Source organism: Maniola jurtina, chromosome 21 (genome assembly GCF_905333055.1).
Source record: "Maniola jurtina chromosome 21, ilManJurt1.1, whole genome shotgun sequence".
Taxonomy (NCBI): domain Eukaryota; kingdom Metazoa; phylum Arthropoda; class Insecta; order Lepidoptera; family Nymphalidae; genus Maniola; species Maniola jurtina.
This window is the reverse complement of record NC_060049.1, coordinates 7,031,865-7,056,842: the sequence shown is the minus strand read 5'-3', so window position 1 is coordinate 7,056,842 and position 24,978 is coordinate 7,031,865. Positions and strand designations below refer to the sequence as shown.

At 35.6% G+C, this 24,978-nt stretch overlaps 3 protein-coding genes and 1 long non-coding RNA gene across 7 annotated transcripts in view; 1 reads left to right on the top strand and 3 right to left on the bottom strand.

The window, feature by feature from the left end:
- The window catches only part of LOC123876084, a 29,582-nt gene extending 25,816 nt beyond the window's left edge, over positions 1 to 3,766 (bottom strand). For all 3 annotated transcript variants that reach the window (XM_045922220.1, XM_045922222.1, XM_045922221.1), the window contains exons 1-2: positions 3,480 to 3,766; positions 2,272 to 2,414 (exon numbers count right to left, since the gene is read on the bottom strand). In XM_045922220.1, the coding sequence (XP_045778176.1) occupies positions 2,272 to 2,414; positions 3,480 to 3,571 (235 nt within the window). In that variant the 5' untranslated portion in view covers positions 3,572 to 3,766. The remainder of the gene's footprint in view (positions 1 to 2,271; positions 2,415 to 3,479) is intronic.
- A 547-nt stretch (positions 3,767 to 4,313) lies between these two features.
- Positions 4,314 to 15,321, bottom strand: LOC123876144. Its single transcript, XR_006798270.1, has 3 exons — positions 15,309 to 15,321; positions 12,612 to 12,614; positions 4,314 to 4,540 (listed from the first exon to the last, which is right to left on the bottom strand). It is a non-coding gene; the product is annotated as an uncharacterized LOC123876144 (long non-coding RNA).
- LOC123876143 (60S ribosomal protein L28) lies at positions 4,692 to 5,228 on the top strand. The gene has a single exon (XM_045922297.1). It carries the CDS (start codon positions 4,773 to 4,775, stop codon positions 5,190 to 5,192), a length of 420 nt encoding a protein of 139 aa, XP_045778253.1. The 5' UTR covers positions 4,692 to 4,772; the 3' UTR covers positions 5,193 to 5,228.
- Positions 15,322 to 16,182: 861 nt separating the features above from the next.
- LOC123876554 (protein king tubby) lies at positions 16,183 to 24,809 on the bottom strand. 2 transcript variants are annotated; one of them, XM_045922865.1, is made up of 7 exons: positions 24,610 to 24,809; positions 24,357 to 24,480; positions 24,139 to 24,228; positions 21,863 to 22,047; positions 18,700 to 18,883; positions 17,974 to 18,173; positions 16,183 to 17,528 (listed from the first exon to the last, which is right to left on the bottom strand). In XM_045922865.1, the coding sequence occupies exons 1-7, from the start codon at positions 24,649 to 24,651 to the stop codon at positions 17,124 to 17,126; spliced, it is 1,230 nt and encodes a 409-aa protein (XP_045778821.1). In that variant the 5' UTR covers positions 24,652 to 24,809; the 3' UTR covers positions 16,183 to 17,123. The 2 variants fall into 2 exon arrangements, with proteins under 2 accessions (XP_045778821.1, XP_045778822.1); XM_045922866.1 differs by lacking the exon at positions 24,139 to 24,228.
- Between the last annotated feature and the right edge of the window lie 169 nt (positions 24,810 to 24,978).

Here is a 24,978-nt window from a genome sequence, read left to right as displayed (position 1 = left end):
AAGTCTTTTTCAGCTGAGTAAAGTTACTGGATCCTGACATGGGAATACTTTAAACCGGTCCTATGAATTAATATAATTAATTAAGATTATGTGTACCTATTTGGCATGAGTACTATCCAACACACCTTGTCTCTCCTTTCATCAAAAATTACCTGGTGGAGATTGCTTTAAGCAATAAGGCCGCCTTTGCACACAGTTGTTTTTAGTTTATAGTTTCTTGTTTTGTATGCAATAAAGTCTATCTACTTATCTATCTATCCATGAACGATTACTAGTGGGCAAACAGTATAAGTGAAGAATATTATCCAACCTAGCTCACCTAGTATACATAGCTCGCAGGTATGAGTACATTGTATTAAGGTCTATATAGCTTCAAGTAGGAAGTTTCTAATATGGGAAAATTGTTGTTTAGCCAGCCCGTTTCCTCGTTCACTTCCTATGTGGAATCTGTTCGATTGTTCGATAACGGCAGTAAAAAGTAACACTTCAGTGTCTTTCTATAGCTTCATGTTGTGATAATACTACCGTGTATCTATCAAAACCCTAATGATATACTTAGTGCGTGTTTTCACAGACCTCCGAACGACACGATTTACTGATTTATAGTATAGTACGACGTCGAAGTCGCAAGCATAAGCTAGTCTTCATATAAAATTTATGATTTCGATCATTTATTGCCGTGTCACAAATCACGTCACAACCACACACAGAATATAGAACTTGTATTTTCATAGATCAACGTAGTTCAAACTACTGGATGGATCTGGCTGAAATTGGACATGCAGGTAGCTATTGCGACGTAGACATCCGCTAAGATTTTTGAAATTTAACCCCTAAGGGGGTAAAATAGGGCTTTGAAATGTATGTAGGCCACGCGAAAGAAGTCATGTGCATAAGGTAGTTAAATATTATTAGTAATTCATGTATGCAGAATGATAAAGTTGAACACAAGTTTAACGTACATTTCCAAAAACTGTACAATTTAAATATGTGCTCTTCTTATTGAAATGGAGTAAAACCCGAGAGTTCACGTATTGGTCTCGGCTCCATGATTGATCGGAATAAGGAAGCCTCATCCAACGTGACACACATTATTGTTCGGAGATAGACAATTCAATTGTTCTTAATGAACAAAAGACAATGATCATCCGGATGGATTATTATCAGGCAGCTAAATAACATTTGACATGGTTCATAGGTCACTGATGAAGATATTGTTATAATTGTGTGTTATTATAATAAATTAGGAGCTAGCAAAAAATAGATCGATCAAATTTTTTTTCAAGTCATACTGCCATGCAGAGTGTTGGGTCTTAACACTCTAAACACTCCCTATGACGGTAATTTTGTGGTCAAGGATGATCCTAATCCTAATATATCCTAATCCATAATTCATACTAATATTATAAATGCTATCTGTCTGTCTGTCTGCTACCTTTTCACAGCCCAACAGTTTAACAGATTCTAAAGAAATCTGGTACAGAGTTAGCTTATATCCCGGGGATGGACATAGGCTACTTTTTATCCTGGAAAATCAAAGAGTTCCCGCCGGATTTTGAAAAACGTAAATCCACGCGGACAAAGTCGCGGGTATCAGCTAGTAATTTATAAAGGAAATAGAAGCTGTTGAAAATTAAGTAGACTTGACCACACTAACAATTTTTTTTGTTTGGTGTAGGCTCTCAAATTAGACATCTTGAGAGATGATGCCCGCGGCTTCGTCCACATGGGTTAAGGTTTTTAAAAATCCCATGGGAATCTTTAATTTTCCGCAGTAAAAAAGTAGACTATACCAATACAAAAATCACCTATGCACCAAATCTTCTTGGAGAATCTGTGAATATACATTGATGATAAATGATAAAGACAATACAGGGTCTTAGATTAGCGTGAACATTCAACAGACAGACTCTAATGTTATAAATATCAAAACAAATAACAAATAGTGCCTTTCTGAACAGAAAACTGTTCATCTTAATATGAGGTCTAACTAATCTCTGTGCTTCATTTAGTTAAAAATGTTCTTCTCTCTTCACTAGTTCGCCATCCTACCGGCAAGTGTTTTAATTTTCCAGTATGATGTCGTGTAGAAACCAAAGGAGTGTGGGTTTAATGAAAACTGCCATACTTCTTCCCAAGGTAGCTAGCTTCCATCTCAGACTGCATCATCACTTACCACTAGGTGAGATTGTAGTCAAAGGCTAACTTGTATCTGAGTAAAAATAAAATTTGTTCATCTCTCTTAAATTTTAATACCAAATAGTTACTCACTCTGAAGCAGTTTATCTAATATATCATTCAATTCCTTCTCCAGTTTAAGATATTCTTCATCTTCATCAATTGGCCAGTCGCAAGCCAAATTGAACTCTACCAAGTCCACCTTCTCTCCTGAGTCTCCTGGTATTGTGTATAACCTGCATAAACAAAATTATTAAAGACTAGCTGTTGCCCACTACTTCCGCGTGGATAGGTTTTAAAAATCCTGTCGGAAATCCTTCTTTTTCCTGGATAAAAAGTAGCCTATGTATTACTCTATCTCCATAGTAATATTCCTTAAGGAATCCCTTATGTGAAATGTTATATAAGGGATTCTCACATGATTTTTGAAAACTTAAATCCATGTGGACAATATCACAGGCATCAGATAGTAATATCTATTACTATTATTATGAAGAGGTAAAGTTTGTAAGTTTGTTTGTAGGAAGTAGTCTTTGGAACACTGAACTGATTTTGATAATTCTTTTTCCAGTAGAAAACTATAATATTCCTGGCATAGGCTATATTTTCAATAAATTAGAGATCCCTACAAGAATTGTAATTAACTACTCGTGCGAAGCTGGGGCAGGTCGCTAGTGTTGGATAATAGATGATGTTGACTGGCTGACATAACTTAAACAGAAACTTGTTAGGTAGTAGGTTTTTTCAATATTGCTGATCTCCATCCACTAAGTGACAAAGATTGTAAGTAGTGTTTTTTTCATAAGTTTAATAAGATAACAGAATAATTAAAATGACTTTAATTTTTTATAAATATGGATATGTAAGGTAATCTTATCTGATACTGATAAAAAGTTTTGGACACTCTGAAGTTAAAGAGAAAGCAGATAAAAGCATACAAGTCTAGACTAACAATTTTTCTTTGCATGTTTTGGAATCCCAAAGTACATGGTCTTTGCAGCTTACTATAGTTTTGCTATAGAATAATAATTGTAAATAAACAGGAAATTGTTTGGTATAAAACTTTACATGGAAATGGGTTATGACAGCACAATAATAAATAAATTCTATTTCATTGCAGCGAAAACAAGAAGAAATTAAGATTTCTCGTAAATAAATAGCTAATTTAGTCGATTTAGAACTTGATTATGAACAGGTGTGAAGATCCTTTAGAACTGGCTGGTTTTTAGTGATGAAAGTTTGGTGCACCAACACAGATTACTGTGACCGTAATGCTTTCTATGAATTTTATAAACACTTACCATGTCTGATCATCAGAAAAATCCAACGATTCCACGTCAATCAGATCAGAATCGATCATATCTTTGTTTATATTTTGATCACACTGATTCATAATACCGATTAAAACAAAACATCAATTTGGCACTTTTCACAAGTCACACACGAATTTTGTGTCCAACAACTACATTTAATATAATAAAAACAGTAAATATTATAAAGAAAAGCGATATTTAATAAGAACCTACACGAAATAGTCCAATTTATTTAGTTTAGAATTTGACCACATTTGACATGAGACATCTGCCAAAAACGCAAATATAGAAACAACGGTAAGTTCCATAGACTTTATAAAATCTGGCAACTAAATAGATTCCTATTCATGGTACTTTTCAGCGTGTACAGAGATCATTACATGGTTGACCACACCACGACCACACCCACAACTTTTGCGTCTGAAGAAACCGAAGGGAACCCAGGCATGCTTAGGAGTACTTTATAATGATCTCACTAGTGCGTGAAATTTCCATTGAACTATATTACTAGCGGAAATTTCCCAGTTTGTACTTCGCTAGTGTGGTAGCTTAGCTAAGCAGTTTCCTTTCTGGGAGGAGACTCATGCTCAGTAGTGGGCTGGCGATACTTTGAGAGTTTAAAGTCGGCGCGGCGTTCCCGTTTGTTTATTTTGTCTGAAAAATTTTTGTTACTATAACCTACAATAGGTTATAATAATATTATAGGATATTTTTAGATATAGCCACACTATTTGGTCGGTTACTACGACGAGACGCGCGCGATCGCTCTTGCCGATATCGATACTTGCCGCCCTAGTCGGTAATGGTCACACGACGTAAGTTTTGCAGGACGTAAACATAAATTCAGATTGAGATAACTTCTTGTAAATGTTAAGAATTGTTAAAAATATCAACGGAATATCATTTCTAATGGTATAAAGCTACGTAAAATTTATAAATGGCATTTTTAGACGCCCCCAATTCGATCCCAATTTAATGGTGACGCCACTACAATGTTATATGGTGACATTAGCTGTCAGTGTCATAGGGATCAAGTTTCGCCGCGCCGACTATAAGACTTGATGTGACCATACCAATGTTACCCATTTCTATTGTACTGTAAGCGTGTAAATGAAACATAACTGTTATCTATGAATTTATATATGGCAGCACCTGGGCAGCACTTTGTTTCAAATGTCTACTTGACATTGACTTTGATCTATTTGTCTGTGGTTCTTTCTTTTGTCTACGGACACGTTGTAAGCACGTTGTTTCGTGAATTTATCGTGTTACCCATTAAAAATGTCGGCTCATCTCAATTGGATGATTATCAGAAACAATAACGCCTTCCTCGTGAAGAAGCGTAATATCAAGAAGCCGTTCAGCAAGGAGCCCAACAATGTGACTAACCTCAACGCGTTCAGATACAATGGTCTCATCCACAAAAAAGCTGTTGGAGTTGTGGAGAATCCCAACAGAAAAGGCTTCACTGTGGTGTACAAGAAGGCGAAAGCCACAAACAAGCCGGCTAAGAACCTAATTCGCAGACCTTTCAAAGCTGGTGCGCGTAGATCACTCCACAAGGTAAAGAGGTTGCTCAGAGCCAATAACTACCGCACAGACTTGGCTAAAGCCACCCTTCGTCGTGCCTCAGCCATCCTCCGATCCCAGAGGCCCATCAAAGCAAAGAAACCCAAGGCGGCGGCAGCCAAAACAGAATAACTTTGTATGTAAGCTTCCAATAAAAATATAAAATCATGTTTTATTTTTCATTAAATCCTAACCTCATGTCCTTTTAAATGATAAGGATAGCTGTTAATTTTGTAGCTAAAAAGTATTCCGATTCTGGAATATACCTATTGATTTAGTCTAATTTTATAAACTTATTTTGTTGTCTGGTCCAAAAATGGCATTGGTTATTTGAGTTAAATTCTATACGTATTTTTAGGTATCATTTACAAAAGTTAAAACTATTTTGTTTCAAATATGGGTGTGCCTAAGGCCTAGACCTTTAATACTCTGCCTGGACTATAAATTAGAAGAGCTGTAGAGCACCACAGTTCGCTGTCCAGTGGTTTTACAATTTTCTGTTTTAAAATTCAAACTGCAGTTTAGAGTTAGTGAAATAAATGAAGAAAATTGCTTGAATAATTATAATTTTATTTATTAAAAACAAACTATTGTAAGATACATGTTATACTGAAGACAAAAGTGAATTAAATGCAACAAATACAATAGAGCCTCAGACATGATTTTCACAAAATTAAATATTAATATAAAATATTCATTGTCAGGAAATAAAATATTTATTAATACTTAAATACATTTTTTATATAATATATGAATATTTTATACATGTGTATAATATGTAAAACAAGAATTATTTATTTTACATAGACAGCGAGACATACCTACTACAGATAATTTTATACATACATAATTCCTAATTTATAAGTAAGATATTTTATAAACCACTGATAATAATTATAATATGTTTGCCTTTCCTTATGTATTCCGAGGTGCCTCATATCTAAAAAGCCAATAACAGCGAAACTACCAGAGGTTTATACAATATTTTTTCATTTTTATAAAAATGGGGAATAATATTTAATACTTTAATAAATGCTAAAATAGTGAGTAATCACTTGTTAATTCTTTCACATAATTTTTCTCAGAATCATTGTATTTTGTAAGAGTAAAGACAGACAAAAGTGCAAAAAAAATTAAATTTACCTATTATAGAGAAATTATGTCTGTTTTATTTTAGTGTTTAAAATATCCTGAGATTTCCATTATAAATATAATATAAGGATTTTATAAATATTTCTGCCTTCAAGTTTTTATACATGTTTTTACTCATTAATTTTTATTATTATTTTATCAATAGGTAGCTTACACAAGACTACTTCTAAACATGTACCTACCTAGGGGCTGAGTAGAAAATATTGTTCCTAATAAAGAAAACCTAATATTATTAGGTAGATTAAATATCTTTGCAATCTTTAAAGTTAAGTATATTATTTTACTGAAGTTTATGGATAAATTAATAACAGACTATTAAATGCACAGCCCCCAAAACAATTGGTTCAAATATTTTGTCTACCATTTAAATTACTAAGTACCAATTGGGTGGTGTAAAGCATTAAACTATACTATGATAGTCAAGCACAATACAAAAGCCTCAGGTACAAAATACATAGTAGACGTGGAAATAAAAGGCACAAACATTTAACCTAGTTCTCAAAGGCACAATACACCAAAATTGATATCTTCGGCTCGGGGCACATTGGCGCAGAGTTTGAGAGAAGCGAACGACGCTTCTTTTCTAAAAAGTTCCAAAGTACTTATTTCTTTTTCGTAATGTACAATTACACTATTATATCATAGACATCTTACGTTCACCTGTTTATATAACATGGCGTATATAATTCATGCTTGGTGATGAGTAAGACAGAAAATAAAAATGTAGAAGAGATAGTTCTCTACAAAATATGAATATGATTGCGTAAATGTATTCTTTTTTACATATTATTGATGGTAATGTTAAAATCGTTTTATAGTTCAGTCAATATGCAAGGAATAATTAGATGCCCTCCGAAAAAAGACCTACCGTAATTTGACATAATGTATCGTTAGGGGGGCATGTCAAGAGGTCACAGGAAAAATAAAAAGGTTGTGCTGATTGCTGATTTTGAGAAATTCAAAAAATGAATAAAAAAAATTTGAAATGCTTTTTTCTTGGAAACTATTAGTTTTAGGAAAAAGTTTTTTAAATAAAAATGTAGAGGGCATTGCGAACTACATTTTTTGTCATTGGAGTGACGTCATCCGACTTGAAATACAAAAAGTAGAGGGCGCTAATGGATCAAAAAAGTGTTTCAACGCTATTTTCGATAGGAAAAAATGATTTTTTTACAATAATGTAAATTGGAAAGTTGTTCGTCACAAAATTAGCTACAACTTTTATTTAAACAAAATTTTTATAAAACTTACCGTTTTCGAGCTGGAACTTGTCGAAGTGTACAAATTTATTGTACATTATGTACCGTGCCGTTGCACAGTTCTCATGCCATTCAGTTTTTATCTTTTTTAACCCCCGACCCAAAAAGAGGGGTGTTATAAGTTTGACGTATGTATCTGTGTATCTGTCTGTGGCATCGTAGCGCCTAAACGAATGAACCGATTTTAATTTACTTTTTTTGTTTGAAAGGTGGCTTGATCGAGAGTGTTCTTAGCTATAATCCTGTGACCTCTTGACATGCCCCCCTAACGATTCAGTATGTCAAATTGCGGTAGGTCTTTTTTCGGAGGGCAATTTACAAATTGACTGTACTATTATTGAACACAATAATACACGAGTCGATGAGTGAATTCGCTCGTCATTTGTACGTCTAATAAGGTTCAGTGTAATTTGAAATATTTTAGATAAAAACGCGTCGCTTTGACTCTCCGCCAATGTGCCTTGAACTTTGTCTCAAGTGTGACTTTTTTGTTTAACAAGTATCACTAGAGTTTATCTGCAAGTATTTACCTGTACTGTATTTTAATATTAAGTGCAAGTTTGTCTGTTAACATTTTGCGATAAACCACTGAATGAGTAGGTAGTTATAATATTTTAATTACAACAGTAAAACTCCTTGAATTCTACAGAAAATAAAGGTGGTTATTTCAAAAATCAACTATTTGAACTAAGTAAATCTTTTTATTAGTGTAGACAAAGTCGCCTGCAACAGCTATAACTGTACTTATTTTGAACACGTAAGATACCAGCGCTCCAAGCGGACGATTTGAAAAACTTTAGTTTGCCCAAAACATAAACGACAACTTTAGTGACCCAGTTTTGTTCACCAAAAAAGTTACATTCGAGCCACATACATAACATACATAGAATTACATATTATAATCTATATACAAATTAGGTGATTTTTATGATAAAAATATGACACAAATCATGATACTAAATTGTAACCAATTACAGGCTCATAAATGTAAATTGACATGATTTGAAAACATGAGATCGCAACATGCCTTGATATAAAATAAGATCTTAATTATTCTAGACTTGGAATGAGATGTATATGGAGAGAATATTGTATTTTTATAAAATAGAGAATTATTTTTAATGTCAGTAATTAAGAGGGGTCTCTCCGTCACTCGCTTCATACAAACGTAGTTCCAATTTCATTTGAATATTAAGCAACCAAAGTCTGAAATTTTGCAGACATATTCTAAAAACTAATATCGATGTCTGTGGTTTTCCAGATTTCTGTTAAAATATTCGGTTTCAAAGTTACACTGTCTTAAAAATTTACATACAAATCTTTGAGCCCCTGTAATTTTAAAACCACATATTTTTAGAAAAATCTTAAAAACCACAGACACAGATATTAGTTTCTAGAATATGTCTGCAAAATTTCATGGACTTTGGTTGCTTAATATTCAAATGAAATTGGAACTACGATTGTATGAAGCGAGTGACGGAGAGAGCCCTGTTAATAATTAATTCTCTATTATTTAAAAAATAAATATGTATAATATGTAGTTATAATACGAATACTAGTAAATATTATGTAAAAAAAAACTTTCACTACATAATTCGATATTGTGAAAAACTTTGTGCTCATAATAAGAAAAATAACCTCAGTTTATACGATATTCTAGAAGCTCGTGACTGTGACGCTTTTATTATACTCTTATTATTTATTTTACAAAATTTCATTTACGATTTCTTTTTAGGCTATCTATACACATATCCTACATATAGGCACACATTTAATTTCTCTACTCTTATTTTTATTATGTTATGCCCGCTCATCACTTACACTGCAATTACCCGCGAACGTCTAGTGAAGTGTAAATTTAAAATTTATAACACCCCTGACTAGTGAAGGTTACAGTATCTAGAAAAGAGCTGATAACTTTCAAACGGCTGAACCGATTTTTTTGGATTATAGCTAAAAACTCTCGATCAAGCCACCTTTCAAACAAAAAAAACTAAATTAAAATCGGTTCATTAGTTTAGGAGCTCGATGCCACAGACAGATACACAGATACAGACGCCAAACTTATAATACCCCTCTTTTTGGGTCGGGGGTTAAAAACCAACATTGGACGGGGAAGTCACGAAACGCGAAAACTATTATTTCGCAGCGTTCGCGGGTTTTAGCGGCACAAGTGAAGAGCGAGTTCAAGGCCTGAATTGGTCCTACGCTATACGGTTATAAGTTCACACACTTCGACAACCCTGAAAGATTTCGGGTACCTATCGAATATTACATTTTATTGTGATGTTATTAAGGCCGATTCACACCAATTGCGTACACATGAGACGTGCGTAGTAACGCCCGTAAACCTCTAACACACCGGGTTACGCATACGTCCACGCTTTACGCAAGCGGTGTGCCATGTTTCATACATTACAACGCAATGGTACGCGCTACGTCAACGCTTACGCAGCCTGTGTAAACGAGCTATTAGTTTCAATTCACGACATCTATCAACGTTGTCGATAATATACAACTCATACTTAGCCTATTTATGTCGATCGCGCGTACTATTCGTATTGCGACATTGTTCGAGAAGCTTAGACAGATCTGAGCATAGTATACTTTAGACTTTCATTAAAACGAGATACACTTATATCTCTATATAAATCTGTCTCGTTTTAACTCTGTCTTAAGTCTGAGCAAAATTAAAGTGTGCTCTATAAATCTCAGCATTAGTGTGGACACAATTTTATGTAAGTACGCGCAACAGACGACAGCGTAGAAGAATTAAGGCCTTAGCAGACGACAGACAATTGAGGCTAATTCTCCAGTACACAATCTCTAAATTAACAAGTCTAAGGCTAAGAGCTATAGAGCGCACTTAGACTTTGCTCAGACTTAAGACACTGTTAAAACGAGACAGCGTTATACCGCTGGCATAAATCTGTCTCGTACTAACTGAAGCTTAAGTCTAGGCAAAGTCAAAGTGCGCTCTATAGATTTCAACCAAAATATAGTGCTATCTTTCGCCGATGGGAGACATATTATGCAATAAATGTAAGCTGTAATTTTAACCTAGTTTAAAGATGGTGTACAGTAGAATTGGCCACAATTAAATGTAATACATATTTTAAGATATATAAAAAGCTCCGCCGCCTGCGCTTTACTTTATACAAATATTATGTAATTTAGAATGCAGTTCACAATTCATTTATTTGAGCTGATGAAAATATGAATTAAAAAAATTGACTAAAATTATAACACAGAATTTTATAAAAACGTTTTTGCACACTAGTGTATAAATATTGAGATTATTATAAAGTTAAGTAGGTACCTATATTAGAGCCTTGGTCAATCACAATGGCACGGCAGCAAACCGGAAGGACGCCAACGGCTCTTGGAAATGTGAAAATCAACGACGAGTGTAAGTTGCTATATAGACTGACTGCACGCCGACTGCAAAATTGCAGTTGGGATGTAGTTCTATTGCAGTTGAGACAACTGCATTGCAATTGCCGACCGATTGCAGATCTGCGTGCAGTTCACACGGAACGAACGTAGTAGAACTGCACGCTGGCTGCATGCAGTCGTCTGAATAAACCCTAACACGCGCTTCACTTTGTAATAAAGTTTTTTGCATTAAAACTTTAGAATTCGCTGCCTTACCGTTGTGTGACCAGGGCTTAAGTTTTGCGATAAGGCAGTGTAAGTGAGTGGAATGCAATATAACATTATTGTCAGAGCTAAATAAATTCTAACCACAGTAATACTGAACTGGTCAAAAATCTGCTAATTACTCAAGAATATACTTCTATTGATAGTTTAGAATTCAGATTGGTATTGATGCTAATTCGGTTATACACAATTTGTTAAATAAATTGATAGGTATAAAGACTGTGCTATCTTTCCTTTCACAACGTTCCCCGCGGAAAAGGATAGCTTTACTATTAGATCCGTCGATTTATTTATTTATTTACGTACCAATAATAATTATTGAAAACTAAAACATACGATACAAAGAAAAAGACGTGCACGAAGCAGTTTACTGGAAAGATTTCTTCCAGCAGCCCTAACAGTTTATAGCAGAGTAAGGCTGAGATCTATAGAGTGCACTTTGACTTTGCTCAGACTTAAGACACTGTTAAAACGAGACGGCGCTATACCGCTAGCATAAATCTGTTTCGTTTTAACTGAAACCTAAGTCTAAGCAAAGCCAAAGTACGGTCTATAGATTTTAACCTTAGTTTAGTTTGGAGATTGTATACAATCGAATAAGCACTATAAATGTAAAGTAGTATAATTAAGCCTAGAAAATACGGATCGAGAATTAGAGATTATTGTGCGCTCTAAAATGTAATTTTATTTAAGTGGAAATTCCTTTATGCCTGTAAGTTTCATTTAAGTGGAAATTCCTTTATGCCTGTAAGTTTCATTTAAGTGGAAATTCCTTTATGGAACTAATAAAAGTCTTAAACCAGAGAATAGTTTGTGCTGATTTTGGATGTATTTAGTGTCAGTTTTCTAATCGGAATCAGAGAAAATACAGTTTACTACTACGGATTGTATTTTCTCGGATTCACATCGGATACATAACGACTTGCAAGAAATTTTTATAAAGCGCCTTATACACGGTCCAACTTGCGGTACGTCCCGCAAGGTCACGCACGACTTTCGACGACGACGATTGAATTAGCTTTCCCTAATGTGGAAACAGCCCTGCGTTTTTTATTTTTATCGCTTATGATTACAAATTGCTCAGCGGAACGTTCTTTTTCAAAATTAAAAATATTAAAAAATGAAAAAAGGACAAAGATGATACAAGAAAGGCTCGATAATTTATCGATATTGTACATATAGAGTCCGATATGTTAAAAACGGTAGATTTTAATTATCTTACGTGAATTCAATGCTCGGAAAAGCCGCAAGGCGCATTTCAATAAATAAATAAATTATGCTTTGGTTTTTATTGTTGTCGCACTTACTCCACTTCTAAAGTACGTTACATGGTTACATCTCATCATCTTATTTTACAAAAAACTAATGTTTTTAAGCGATAAAGGTTTAAAGACCAATTCTAGTTGACATACGGATAGGGGGGCCCACAAGCACGGATTGCTTAGGGCATCAAGTAGTCTTAATCCGTCACTGAACTTACGTACTTACGTAAGTTTTTTTAGAAACATCAGTTTTCTATATTCCCATTATTTTGGCGATAAATCGCAAACTAGCAAAAGGAACTATGTATTTACCGTCGTTTTCCGTCGTAAATCCCTGGGGTCGATTGCCATAGTTCGACAGCTAAGGTGTGATGATCACAATCGCCTCTGATTGGCCGACACTCTCTGACTATTGGCTGAACGCTTTGTTGCATCAAGAATACCATAAACTAAGCCAATCACAGCAAATTGAAATTAATGTGATAACCACAGCTTTCGCGATCGACTTGCTGCTTGACTTTGGCTGGAAGTACAGCCAGATGGAGCGTGTATAAGGTGCTTAAGAGTACATTTAAAATTATTTGCGAATAAAGAATTAATATTATTAGTGTATAAATGCACTGAAAACAGTATTGTGATTTGCGACGTACCTAGTAAAAGACGAAACATTTAATATGTATACTGAAAATGGTAAAAAAATCACTTACTGATATACTTTATTTTTATTAGCTTAAAAAAATACGTAATAGTGACTAGTACAAATAAAAATATTATTAATTTTAATATTAATACGAATGACACAAAATTTGTACATTTAGCATAAAATAAAGGCAAGTTAATTCATTTGGGACACGTATAATTATTAAAGATATAACTATTTTATATGATCAAATCCATTTCGATTTTATTAATAATGGAAACATACTTTTAAATCCCAACGCGACGGAATTAAACTACTAAAACCCAACGCGACAGTGTTTCATGTTCGTAGTGGCTACCTACGTAATTTAGTTGTAGATAGACACTGATAGAGATGAAATGAATACTGTAAAGCAGTATTTTTTTAAACACTTATTGTAGTATACAATTCATTAGATATAGCCACTGAAATATGGAATAGGTCAAAAGATCAGAAAATATCTGATTTCGTTTCTCACAACACGCACGCACGCACGCGTGTTGTGAGAATCGAAATAAATTCATTTTATCCGATCGCGTCACATGTTAAAAGTATGTTTCTTTTCGTAAAAACCTGCAGAAATTAATTTGAGATTCACATTTGACTTCACAGTTTTTTGTCTTTGCGACGATGACGTATGAATTGCTACGTATCGCGTACCACAAGCGTCGGGCTACATCGTTGCCTACAGTACCTGGCAGGAAATATTGTACATCGACCTTTAGAAAGAGATAGTGGTTTCGTAGATCGCTGTCTCTGACGGCACCGACAAAACGCCACATAGTTATAATGAGTGACAGAGACAACGCTCTACGAAGCCGAATTTTGCTGACGATCGGTTTGCTACGCGACCGAAGTAAATTCAAGCCTAAGATACAAATGGATAGATAGCTTTAGCAATAAAGCCGCCTTTGCAGCCTGTTTTGTATGTATTGTTTCTTCTGTGTGTTCTGTATATGTATAGGTATGTGGTTGCAATAAAGAATCCATATTAATATTATAAATGCGAAAGTGTGTCTGTCTGTCTGCTACCTTTTCCCGGCCCAACAGTTTAACCGATTCTGACGAAATTTGGTACAGGGTTAGCTTATATACCGGGGACGGACATAGGCTACTTTTTATCCCGGAAAATCAGACTTCCCTCGGGACTCCTAAAGACCCATCCGCTTCACCGATTTGTATGAAAGGTACCGAGGTAGCTTGCGTCCCTGTACTTGACGTAGGCAACTTTTTATCCAGGAAACTCAAACAGTTCCCATGGGATATTTAAAAACCTAAATCGAAGAGAAAATAAGAAATTCGACACGCGGACGAAGTCGCGGGCATCCTCTAGTTCTAAATAAAAATAAATACAAAAATGCCCAGAGACCGCTGTAGTAAATTTTCTGAGACGTTATCTATTATTATCTTAGTCAAATTAAATTCTGCTGGTTATTTTAATACCTATTCCCTAAATATAATACTTCCTACCATTGGCTCCGCGGTGCACAATTTTACACGCAAGCTTGTGACGTTTCGTTTCATAAATTATATCTAAATTATCCATATAAAATAATTTTCGGAATGTTCTGTCAAGTGTCTTAACACTAACTACACACAACATATAACTACCACTGACTTATTTGCTCGTTTTAAATTAATTTTCAATTTGAATTTGCCATACTAACATTAATTGGGATGATGCCTATGTCTAAAATAAATTATTTATTAGGAGTCATTAAATAGAGGGGCTTCCAAAATTCGTAAAATCCACATTCGATGTTAGTTAGTTAGTTAAGTTAGATTTAACTGAAAAAGTACGTCCAATTATGTCTATGACGTCACTCTGTGAGTTTTATACAAGCTCCCTTACTAAACGAGCGTTTTGACGTTTGATAAAAAGTCACTGATTTGACTAGTAGTCATCATCCCTATTATTGTGAGATAGAGCACACTTTGACGTTGCTCAGACTTAATTCAAAGTTAAAAAGAGACAGCTTTATCTAGGCATATATATCTATCTCGTTTTAACTCTGTCTTAAATTGGTGCAAAGTCAGAGCGTCCTATATAGATATCACTCCAAGAGTCACGTACATTTACCGCCAATCGATGGCAAGGATTTGATTACATTGGCATATAAATAAAACTTCGCTCAATATTCAAATTCAAAAAAACTATCTGTGTAAGAATTCTGAATAATTCGGATTACACGTAGCAAATCCCAATTGGACTAACATCTTGGACCATATAACTAACTAGGTGTAAATTTCTACTAATTATAATTGTTACACAATCATCTAATACTTCAAAAAACAACTAATACTTCGATCACTGGTTCGTCGATGGCAGACTAAAACGAAACACAACCTATAAAGTCGTCACAAGCACCGAAAAACTCAATCGTGTGCGCTTAGTTTCAGAAAGTTTTCGTACCACTACAATAGGATCGTACTCGAAAGTTTACCGATTTATTTTATCTTAGTCTTAGTTGAAATATCCAACCAATCAGAAACTGAACGGTTTTCGTGCTTCCAAAAAAAGTTACTTTTTTCCAAAAGTTCTTAAGGCATACAAAATGCTGTAATAAAAGCCACAAAGGCTATTTTTTTCGTTTTTAAACATAGCTTACTTTGGTTATCGGCATAAAATGGAACGCATTTGTAAGGGCGCCTTCAAATTTGCCGCAATTTGTTGCGCGAAGCAGTGCGGCTACAGTGCTGTGCAGTATTTACCTTTGTAAATCCATATAAATAACAAAACCGGCCAAGTGCGAGTCAGACTCGCGCACTGAGGATTCCGCACTCGGGTATTTTTTCCAACATTTTGCACGATAAATCAAAAATTATTATTCATAAAAATAAATAAAAATCTGTTTTAGGATGTACAGGTAAAGCCCTTTCATATGATACCCCACTTGGTATAGTTATCTTATTTTGAAAATTGAAACACATTGTAATTTTTTTTTAATGATGTAACCACAAATTCGCGGTTTTCAGATTTATTCCTGTACTTGTGCTATGAGACCTACCTACCTACCAAATTTCATGATTTTAGGTTAACGGAAAGTACCTTATAGGTTTCTTGACTGACAGACAGACAACAAAGTGATCCTATAAGGATTCCGTTTTTCCTTTTGAAGTACGAAACGCTAAAAACGCTCGACTGCAACGCTACACCCCGCTGCTGCCACACATCAATTCATTGATTGAAATGATGTGGCTTTACAAAGCAGCGCGGGCACAGCGCTGCAGTCGCACTGTCTCCGCGCGGCACTTTTGATGGCGCCCTTAGGCCGGTAGAATATGGACCTATGTAGTGGGCGAAAACTTTAACAACTTTTTCTATTCTACATAATATTGTAAATGCTCGTTTGACGATAATATGTGATTTTTTTAACGATCACGTGTTTAAGAGTTTCTACTTTCGCTGCTATTTGATTTCGTTAACCGTTAATATGAACATTTTCTTACGAAAGTTGCCCATAACTTAACAAACTATGTAGCGGAATGTATATTACCAACTCAGTACGTTAATTTGCGTACGATACTGACTTTGTGATCACCTTTACCGTTAATATGAACATTTTTTTTACGAAAGTGCCCCTAACTTTACAAATTATGTAGCTGAACGTACATAATCAACTCCGTACGTTAAATTGCGTACGGTACGCACTTTGTGATCGGCTGATCGCCCTTAGCCTCTAAATCCACGTGATCATTCTAACGTGACCTTTTTGTCAAAAACTTGATAAAACAACTACTAAAGTTCAGTGTGTAAGAAAACATGATTGTATAAACTATCTACATTACATTAAAACAACCTAAAAACTATGTGATTCACATGTTTGAGTAATACATTAACATAGCTAGGTGTCCAAAGGTTTGTATTTCACAGGTTTTCTTTGAAAGTCAACCGATAATAAACTTTAAAGTTGACTGACAAAATTACATTGAAAAATAAATACTTTTTGGAAGTCGGTTATGAACCATATTTCATGTTAGTTTATTGATTTTGAAAAAATAAAACACCAGAAAAATCGTTTGAAAACATGTGAACCACAGATAAAAAAATCTATTCACAAGCCAATTTGCTGTCAAACGAACTGAGCGCTATACCGAACGCTTGCAGAGCGCACAACGGATACCTGAAATCCATAGTGAAGACATCCTCGGAAATCCTCCCAAATTGCATCACCACGTAATCTGGCTCCGAATCGTGAACAATCTGAAAGTTCTTCACACTTGCCTGTGTAACTCTTCCGTGGAAGTTGAGAACGTAGGACTGAGTCTCGTCGTTCCACACTGGAGTTTTGTTATGCAAAACGACGATGTCGTCGAAGTTTTGGCTTTTCCAACGTTCTAGCAGCGATTCGCTGTCATCTTGAGGGGCTATTGTCACTCTTTGACGGTCCGGTGTCATTCCGGGGAGGATGACCGTCATTTTGCGGGGGCCTTTGAAACCGAGGACGTTTGTGTCCTAAAACAATGTTTGGAGAAACATATTTTATTGATTTCTAAAATAAATCGATAAAGGTACCTATCATTATGAACAAAAATCAGTAAACAGTAAACTAAATTGTCAAGTAGTGCTATGCCTTTCACAATATTATCTATGGAAAAGGGTAACACTATTTTGGGAACAGTCAATTTAGCTTGATTTTAGAAACTAATATTGAGTTTTCGGAAAACGGAATGAAGAAGTTAATGGCATTTCGTGAATGAATTTAATTATTTCTTTAAGACTGTTCACAGCTGGACAGAAATATATGATATTGATTGCTCGAATCCAGTTTACGTCACTCGTGACTAGGAGCGCCTGCGATTCGTTAGGTCTTTCTATCTAGTGAGGGATCTTCTAGAAATAAGCCTACCAATGAAATTCTGGGGTCAGAATTTTTTTGAAAAACAATATGGCAACTTACGTAGACAACAGCAGCCAGTTCATGCCTAGGCGGGTCTCTGTGGGTCTTCCTCCACGCTTTACCATTGTCATACACAGTGAACGCAGTACCGAGCAGATTGGATCGTAATTTGCCTGCAAAGCTGTCTGCTTGGCGAGTTAATTCAGTTGGGTCTGTTGATATTAGGTAGTTTGATGTCGCGGATTTCTTGCGTTTGCGGCCTGAAACAAAAAAAAATTACTTAGTTGTCGCACACCAGCTTTGCTCATTGGAATTTTTGAAAATACTTTCTATAGCTTACGCTATAAAGAGAATCTTCGTCTAAAAGTTTCTAAATTCAACGGAGAGACTTTACCAACTATGCAGGACAACACAAAAGGAAAGGGTCTAGGAATAAAAACGGTCAAGCGGGAGTCGGCGTCGCACACGATGGTTCCTGACAAAAAACCTAAAAAGTAGCTCTTTTGTGATTTATGTAACCACAAACTCACGTCTTGACCGATACGAAAGACAGACAGACAGACAACGAAGTGATCCTATTATAGTTTCTTTTTTTCAGGAGATACGGAACCCTGAAAAGGACAAAATCTTAAATTACTTTATTTTTTATTTTATTTATATATTTATTAACTGAAAAAATATACAGAGGGTTTTTCTTACATTCAGCGCCACAAAAACCACAGTTGGTTTAACCGGGCACTGAGTTAACTCATTATAGCTATACAATAAAAATTAAACTATACTTACCAGCCAACAAAAACACTTTCTTGCCATAATCTTTCTCGAGATGCAGAAAGTAAGTGGGATACAGCCCTCTGTCCATGCCCTTCCTGTCGCGCGCTATCCTGCACTTGTAGAGCGTGCCGTGCTTGGCCGGCGTTATCACGAACGTCTCTACCGACCCTTCCACTGACCCTTCGATTTCTGCTGTCTGGAAAAGTTCAATATCATGCTCTTAATAAGTACAGCAAAGGTAGACATTACGCGGTGAATTATAAAACAAGGTGTAACCAGAACGCTAGCAAAAACGAAGACTGATGATAGTACTGATAAGGTACCAAAAAAAAAACCCGAAAAAACTTAACAAAGTCCTGTATTTTTTAAAAGTTTACAATATACATATTGCGAATCCATACTTATATTATAAATGCGAAAATATGTCTGTCTGTCTGCTACTTTTTCACGGCCCAACCGATTCTGAAGAAATTTGGTACAGGGTTAGCTTATATCGCGGGGATGGACATAGGCTACTTTTTATCCCGGAAAATCAAAGAGTTCCCACGGGATTCCTACAGACCCATCCGATTAACCGATTTGTATGAAATTTGGTACCGAGGTAGCTTGCGTCTCTATAATTGACATAGGCAACTTTTTATCCCGGAAAAACAAACAGTTCCCACGGGATTTTTAAAAACCTAAATCCACGCGGACGAAGTCGCGGGCATCCTCTAGTTCTAAATAATAAACTATGTTTAATATTCTGATAAATAATCATAGAAGATATTACGCACAATCCACTATCGCCCAGCGACTCAGTCGACGGTAACCGTGAGAATCTACATAGAATTTGTATAGAAGCCATCGTGTGTATGCGCACGCAATCGCCACAAGTCACCGTGCGTAATAAGTCGTAGGCTTTTCGAATGCAAAAAATCTCATAATAAAACAATGCAATCTTCCAATGCTTACCAAATACAAGCGTATCATAACAAATATTGAATTATTAATTAATGTTATTTCAATTAAACTAACACTCAAATTCCAAGAACTATACAACTGTTTCCAGTAATTTACTACGACCCACTACTAAAGTTCTTCACTATTGTAACAAACACAATACTGATTCGACTGTTAATGAAAACTCATTTATGACTAATTGAGTAAACTAAGAGTGAGTCCACACTTGATATTTTCGCTGATCACGACTCCGTTCCGACCTCGAGTAAAGTGCGCGCAAAATAAGTACCTAATCCAATCTGAGGTTACATGGCGATTTGTGCAGGTGTGACTATGGATTACATTATACAAACCCGGCTGACATCTGTTTTTGTACAATAAGCAGTCATACGCCTCGTATTTCATAGCTCGTTCACACAGGCTGCGTAAGCGTAGACGTAGCGCGTACCATTGCGTTGTAATATATGGAACTGTATATGGAACTGTATGAAACATGGCACACTGCTTGCGTAAAGCGTGGACGTATGCGTAACCCGGTGTGTTATGGGTTTACGCGTGTCACTACGCACGTGTCACGTGTACTTGCTTGGTGTGAATCGGCCTTAAATCGAACTACTTGTTCTGCGCGCACTATAACCTTCCCACGGTCATGAGCGTAATTTGGACCCAGTGATATATAGTCCAAATAATATCGAAATGCTATAATTACTGCTTCGAGAGTGGTGAACATGTTTTGCTGTGACAAAAATCAGTTGAGTCCATACTATAGATCACTGCAACGATTATTGATACGATCGGATGGAAGGATCATTGAGCCATACAAATAAATCACATATTAACTGTCAATGCAATGGAAATCATCAAAGATGTTACAATTAATTCATAAAAAAAGATCACTGCCATGCAATGGCGTGCAAATAATACGATATGGTTAAAATGAGCGGCTAAATTTAAGATACACGTACATGATACGTGATCGTGATTGGTGAAAAAATACCAAGTGTGGATCCACCTTCAAAGTCTTGACTTGACGTACGACTACGAACGTACGCGTCAAGTAAAAGGAAATATTATTGATGTGGTGTATCTGTAACCACAATCCTTGTTCCTTCCAGGAAAAATACATTTTGAAGATATATAAACAATATAGTAATTGTAATATAACTTGCCTACACATATATTTACAATCGGGCACAGTTGCTATAACCACATAATTTTTTATGAACAAACGCATTCAAATTAAAATATAAATACAAATCAGTATGAGATAATATTATGATTTTGCGTTCTGGTACATCTCTGATGTTTTGAATTTCATTTGGGCTTTTGTTTTATATTAACCTGGAAAGTTTAGATAACCCAAAACATAACCTCCATCGATTCTAATACATTTTTATCTTCCTTCTCACTATCGATACTTCTAGTAGGTTTTAGAACCTGCTAGAAAGTTCTAGAACATTTACCTGGCTGGGCGAGACATTCGTCTGTGCCATATTCTTTAAAGAAACGACCGCTGCGTCTGCACAGACGTCGTCAGTACTGGCATCTCGTCCCATACTGCACACTTTCCCCTTCCTCCTTACTATCAAAACTTCTAGAAGGTTCTAGAACATTTACCTGGCTAGGTGAGACGTCCCTCTGTGCCCTATTCCACAATGGAACAACCGCTACGTTCATACAGACGTCATCAGCACTGGTATCTCGTCCCATACTGCACACTTTCCCCTTCCTCCTTACTATCAATACTTCTAGAAGGTTCTAGAACATTTACCTGGCTAGGTGAGACGTCCCTCTGTGCCCTATTCCACAATGGAACAACCGCTATGTTCATACAGACGTCGTCAGTACTGGCATCTCGTCCCATACTGCACACTTTCCCCTTCCTCCTTACTATCAAAACTTCTAGAAGGTTCTAGAACATTTACCTGGCTAGGTGAGACGTCCCTCTGTGCCCTATTCCACAATGGAACAACCGCTATGTTCATACAGACGTCGTCAGTACTGGCATCTCGTCCCATACTGCACACTTTCCCCTTCCTCCTTACTATCAAAACTTCTAGAAGGTTCTAGAACATTTACCTGGCTAGGTGAGACGTCCCTCTGTGCCCTACGTTCTTACGACCGAACTGCTACGTTCATACAGACGTCATCAGCACTGGTATCTCGTCCCATACTGCACACTTTCCCCTTCCTCCTTACTTTGAATACTTCTAGAAGGTTCTAGAACATTTACCTGGCTGGGTGAGACATCCCTCTGTGCCCTATTCTGCAAAGGAGCAACCGCTGCATCCGTACAGACGTCGTCAGTACTGGCATCTCGTCCCATACTGCACACTGGTACACTTTCGCCTTCCTCCTCACCGCTACCTTCGCCAACATCATCGCCTACTGTTAATACTTCTATTTGGTTCCCAAGTTCTGAAATAAGTTACAATCAAAATTACTTTTTTATTTTCTTGAGCCACCAATGGAGATGTGCTGCTAATAGGTGCCTGCTAACTATTATAAGCTGTGATAGCCTAGTGGTTAGAACGTCCGCCTCCTAATCGGAGATCGGGGGTTCGATCCTGGGCACGCACTACTAATTTTTCAGTTATGTGCGTTTTAAGCAATTAAATATCACTTGCTTTAACGGTGAAGGAAAAAATCGTGAGGAAACCTGCATGCCTGAGAGTTCTCCATGTTCTCAAAGGTGTGTGAAGTCTGCCATCCGCATTGAGCCAGCGTGGCAGACTATGGCCTAAACCCTTCTCATTCTGAGAGGAGACCCGTACTCAGTAGTGGGGCGGAAATGATCATAATGAACTATTACAAATGCAAAATTGTGTTTGTTTGTTGAATGCCTCTTCAATTACGCCAAACGAAGCAACGGATCGCCGCAATTTTTTTTTCTGGATAGAGTTAAAGACCTAGCGAGTGTTAGACCTCGCGGGCATAATTAATTTTTGTAATACAAATACAGAATATTCTGTTTTCCCATCAACAAACTTTTCAATCAAACGTGAATCTTGTGCTACATTAAGGTGGTTACGACTTACGACAATTAACTATTAATTATGAAACAGACTGGTGCTTACCAAACGATTATCAAATATGATATTCAATACAAATTTGTGTCTCATATAACTACTGTTTATACCAATTATAGTGTGTGACTACTTACTACATTTTTATTTCTGATATTTTGTGCTTGTATAGCTAAACTTTCAAGAGCATAAGAACTTTTTATAATCTTTATGAATTCATTCACAGTTGAAAGTTTTTATTCCTGAGATGAAATGTTTAGCAAATCATTGATTAACTTTGGTCTGTATTACAATATTGTTATACCTCTAGGTACAATGAAGGCAATTATGAGTCACACATTTCAAGGAACAATTACTCATCTAAGTGTGGTTAAAGTGTAACAATCAATTCTTCCAACCTAATTGAATCATAGTGAAAAAGTGTGTCAGCAAAATCCATACTCCATATTTAAATATTAATTTTATAAAAACTCTGAAATAATGTCTGCTGGTTATCTGTTCAGGACTCTAATCACAAAAATCGGTGAAGTGCGAGTCACACTCGCACACCAAGGGTTCCATACCATCATACAAGAAATAACATTTTATTTTTCTTGGTGACCAAAATTTTTATTATTTGTTGTCATAGCGGCAATAGAAATTAACATTGGGGGGTTGAAACATATTTTCACCAAAATATGTTCAATTAGAGTAGATATAGGAGTAACTTACTATTATTATATTACACATTTAATACAAGCAAAGCTCTTAAGCACGGATCAACATTATCAGATAAAATTGTAATGAATTTATGAGCAAGTAGCAATACAGGCTGTTATAAATAAGAACAAAATGAAAACTAATATATTATGTACCAGTCCACATGGGCTAACATGGCAAGCTATGGCTCTTGTCATTCTGAGGAGACCTGTGTTCAGTAGTGGGCCAGCATGATGATGATGATGATGATAATATTATGTACACAGTTGACATTTGAATATGATTTTATTTAATCAGAAGTTTTAAGGGCCTTTCAAAAGGCAAAAGGTGACCTATGTGCCAGGCTATCTAAAACTATACAATTAAAAAGAATCACCAACAAATTAATACATACTCATTGCTGAAATGCTCTAAAGTCTAAGGTTTGCTTAAAATACAGTTAATTGAAAATAATATGAAATTAAATGAATGTGTAAAAGCAGACTTACATTACAGGTCCTGTCAGGACTTAAGGTGTGTGGGATTTAAGATCTAAAGATAACGTAGCCAGCTAACATTGTACTCAGTGCCTTTTAATGTATATTATAAAGTAAAAAAAATATGACACTGGAGACATTATCGGTCAAAATATGAAAATGTTACAAATGTTACAGTCAAAATAAATGTTGAGGACTATCACAGCTATTACCCGTCCATACTAAATGAGAGGTTTACTTGAATGATCATGTCAAGTGAGCCTAGTTTTACAGTGAAACAAAATGGTCACTCATTACTTATTACTTACCATCATATGTTGATATTCTATTTGTTTGGAGAGGGATAACTTGGTCCGGATTTACTGGAGACATGAGAAATTGCATCGGACCATCATAGCCTGTTATAAAAAATAAATAAAAGGCATTCTTAACAAAAAAAAAATCTGGGAGCACATTCATGCAATAAAACACTAAGAATTAAATAACAAAATGAATGATGGTTAAGAATATATAATTTAGAACTTACCGTGTAGTTCTCGAGAGCGACTTCCAGATATAGGGCGCTTAGCAGAACTTACTCTTAGATCATTGGCTTGGACCATACCAGAATTCTGCCTCTTTTGTTTCATTTTCTGCTCCATTATTTGGCGCTAAAATTATAATACACAAGTTACATGACATCAATTAACACTTTTTTCAGTTAAAACTATTACTTTTAATTATTTTTATGTAAGATTAAAGCTACTTTTTCTATAAAAATTAAATGAGATAATTCTTACTTGCTGTTCGATCTTCTGGTCCCGTACGCTTATCGAAGCCATCTCGTATTATTATTTTATACTGTGTAAATCGTTTATAGACAACTGTACAATATTTAAAGCTTTTGTAATACTTTTATTTCAAAATTCAATACAATTATTGGCATTTTGTAAGCTCATTTTTTGTTTATAAATCATCTTGCCTACCGTTGCCCCGAGAATCGAATGTTGTCAGGTGAAAAAAGTTTGACATTAAAAAAATCCCACGTTATGGTGCAAATACACTGCAGTTAATACCAAGCAAGTAAACAGCGTGGCTTATAATATTATTGTGCGAATCATGATTAGCCTGTGATGTACGAATTTTGCTAATGATAATACGTTTTTCTG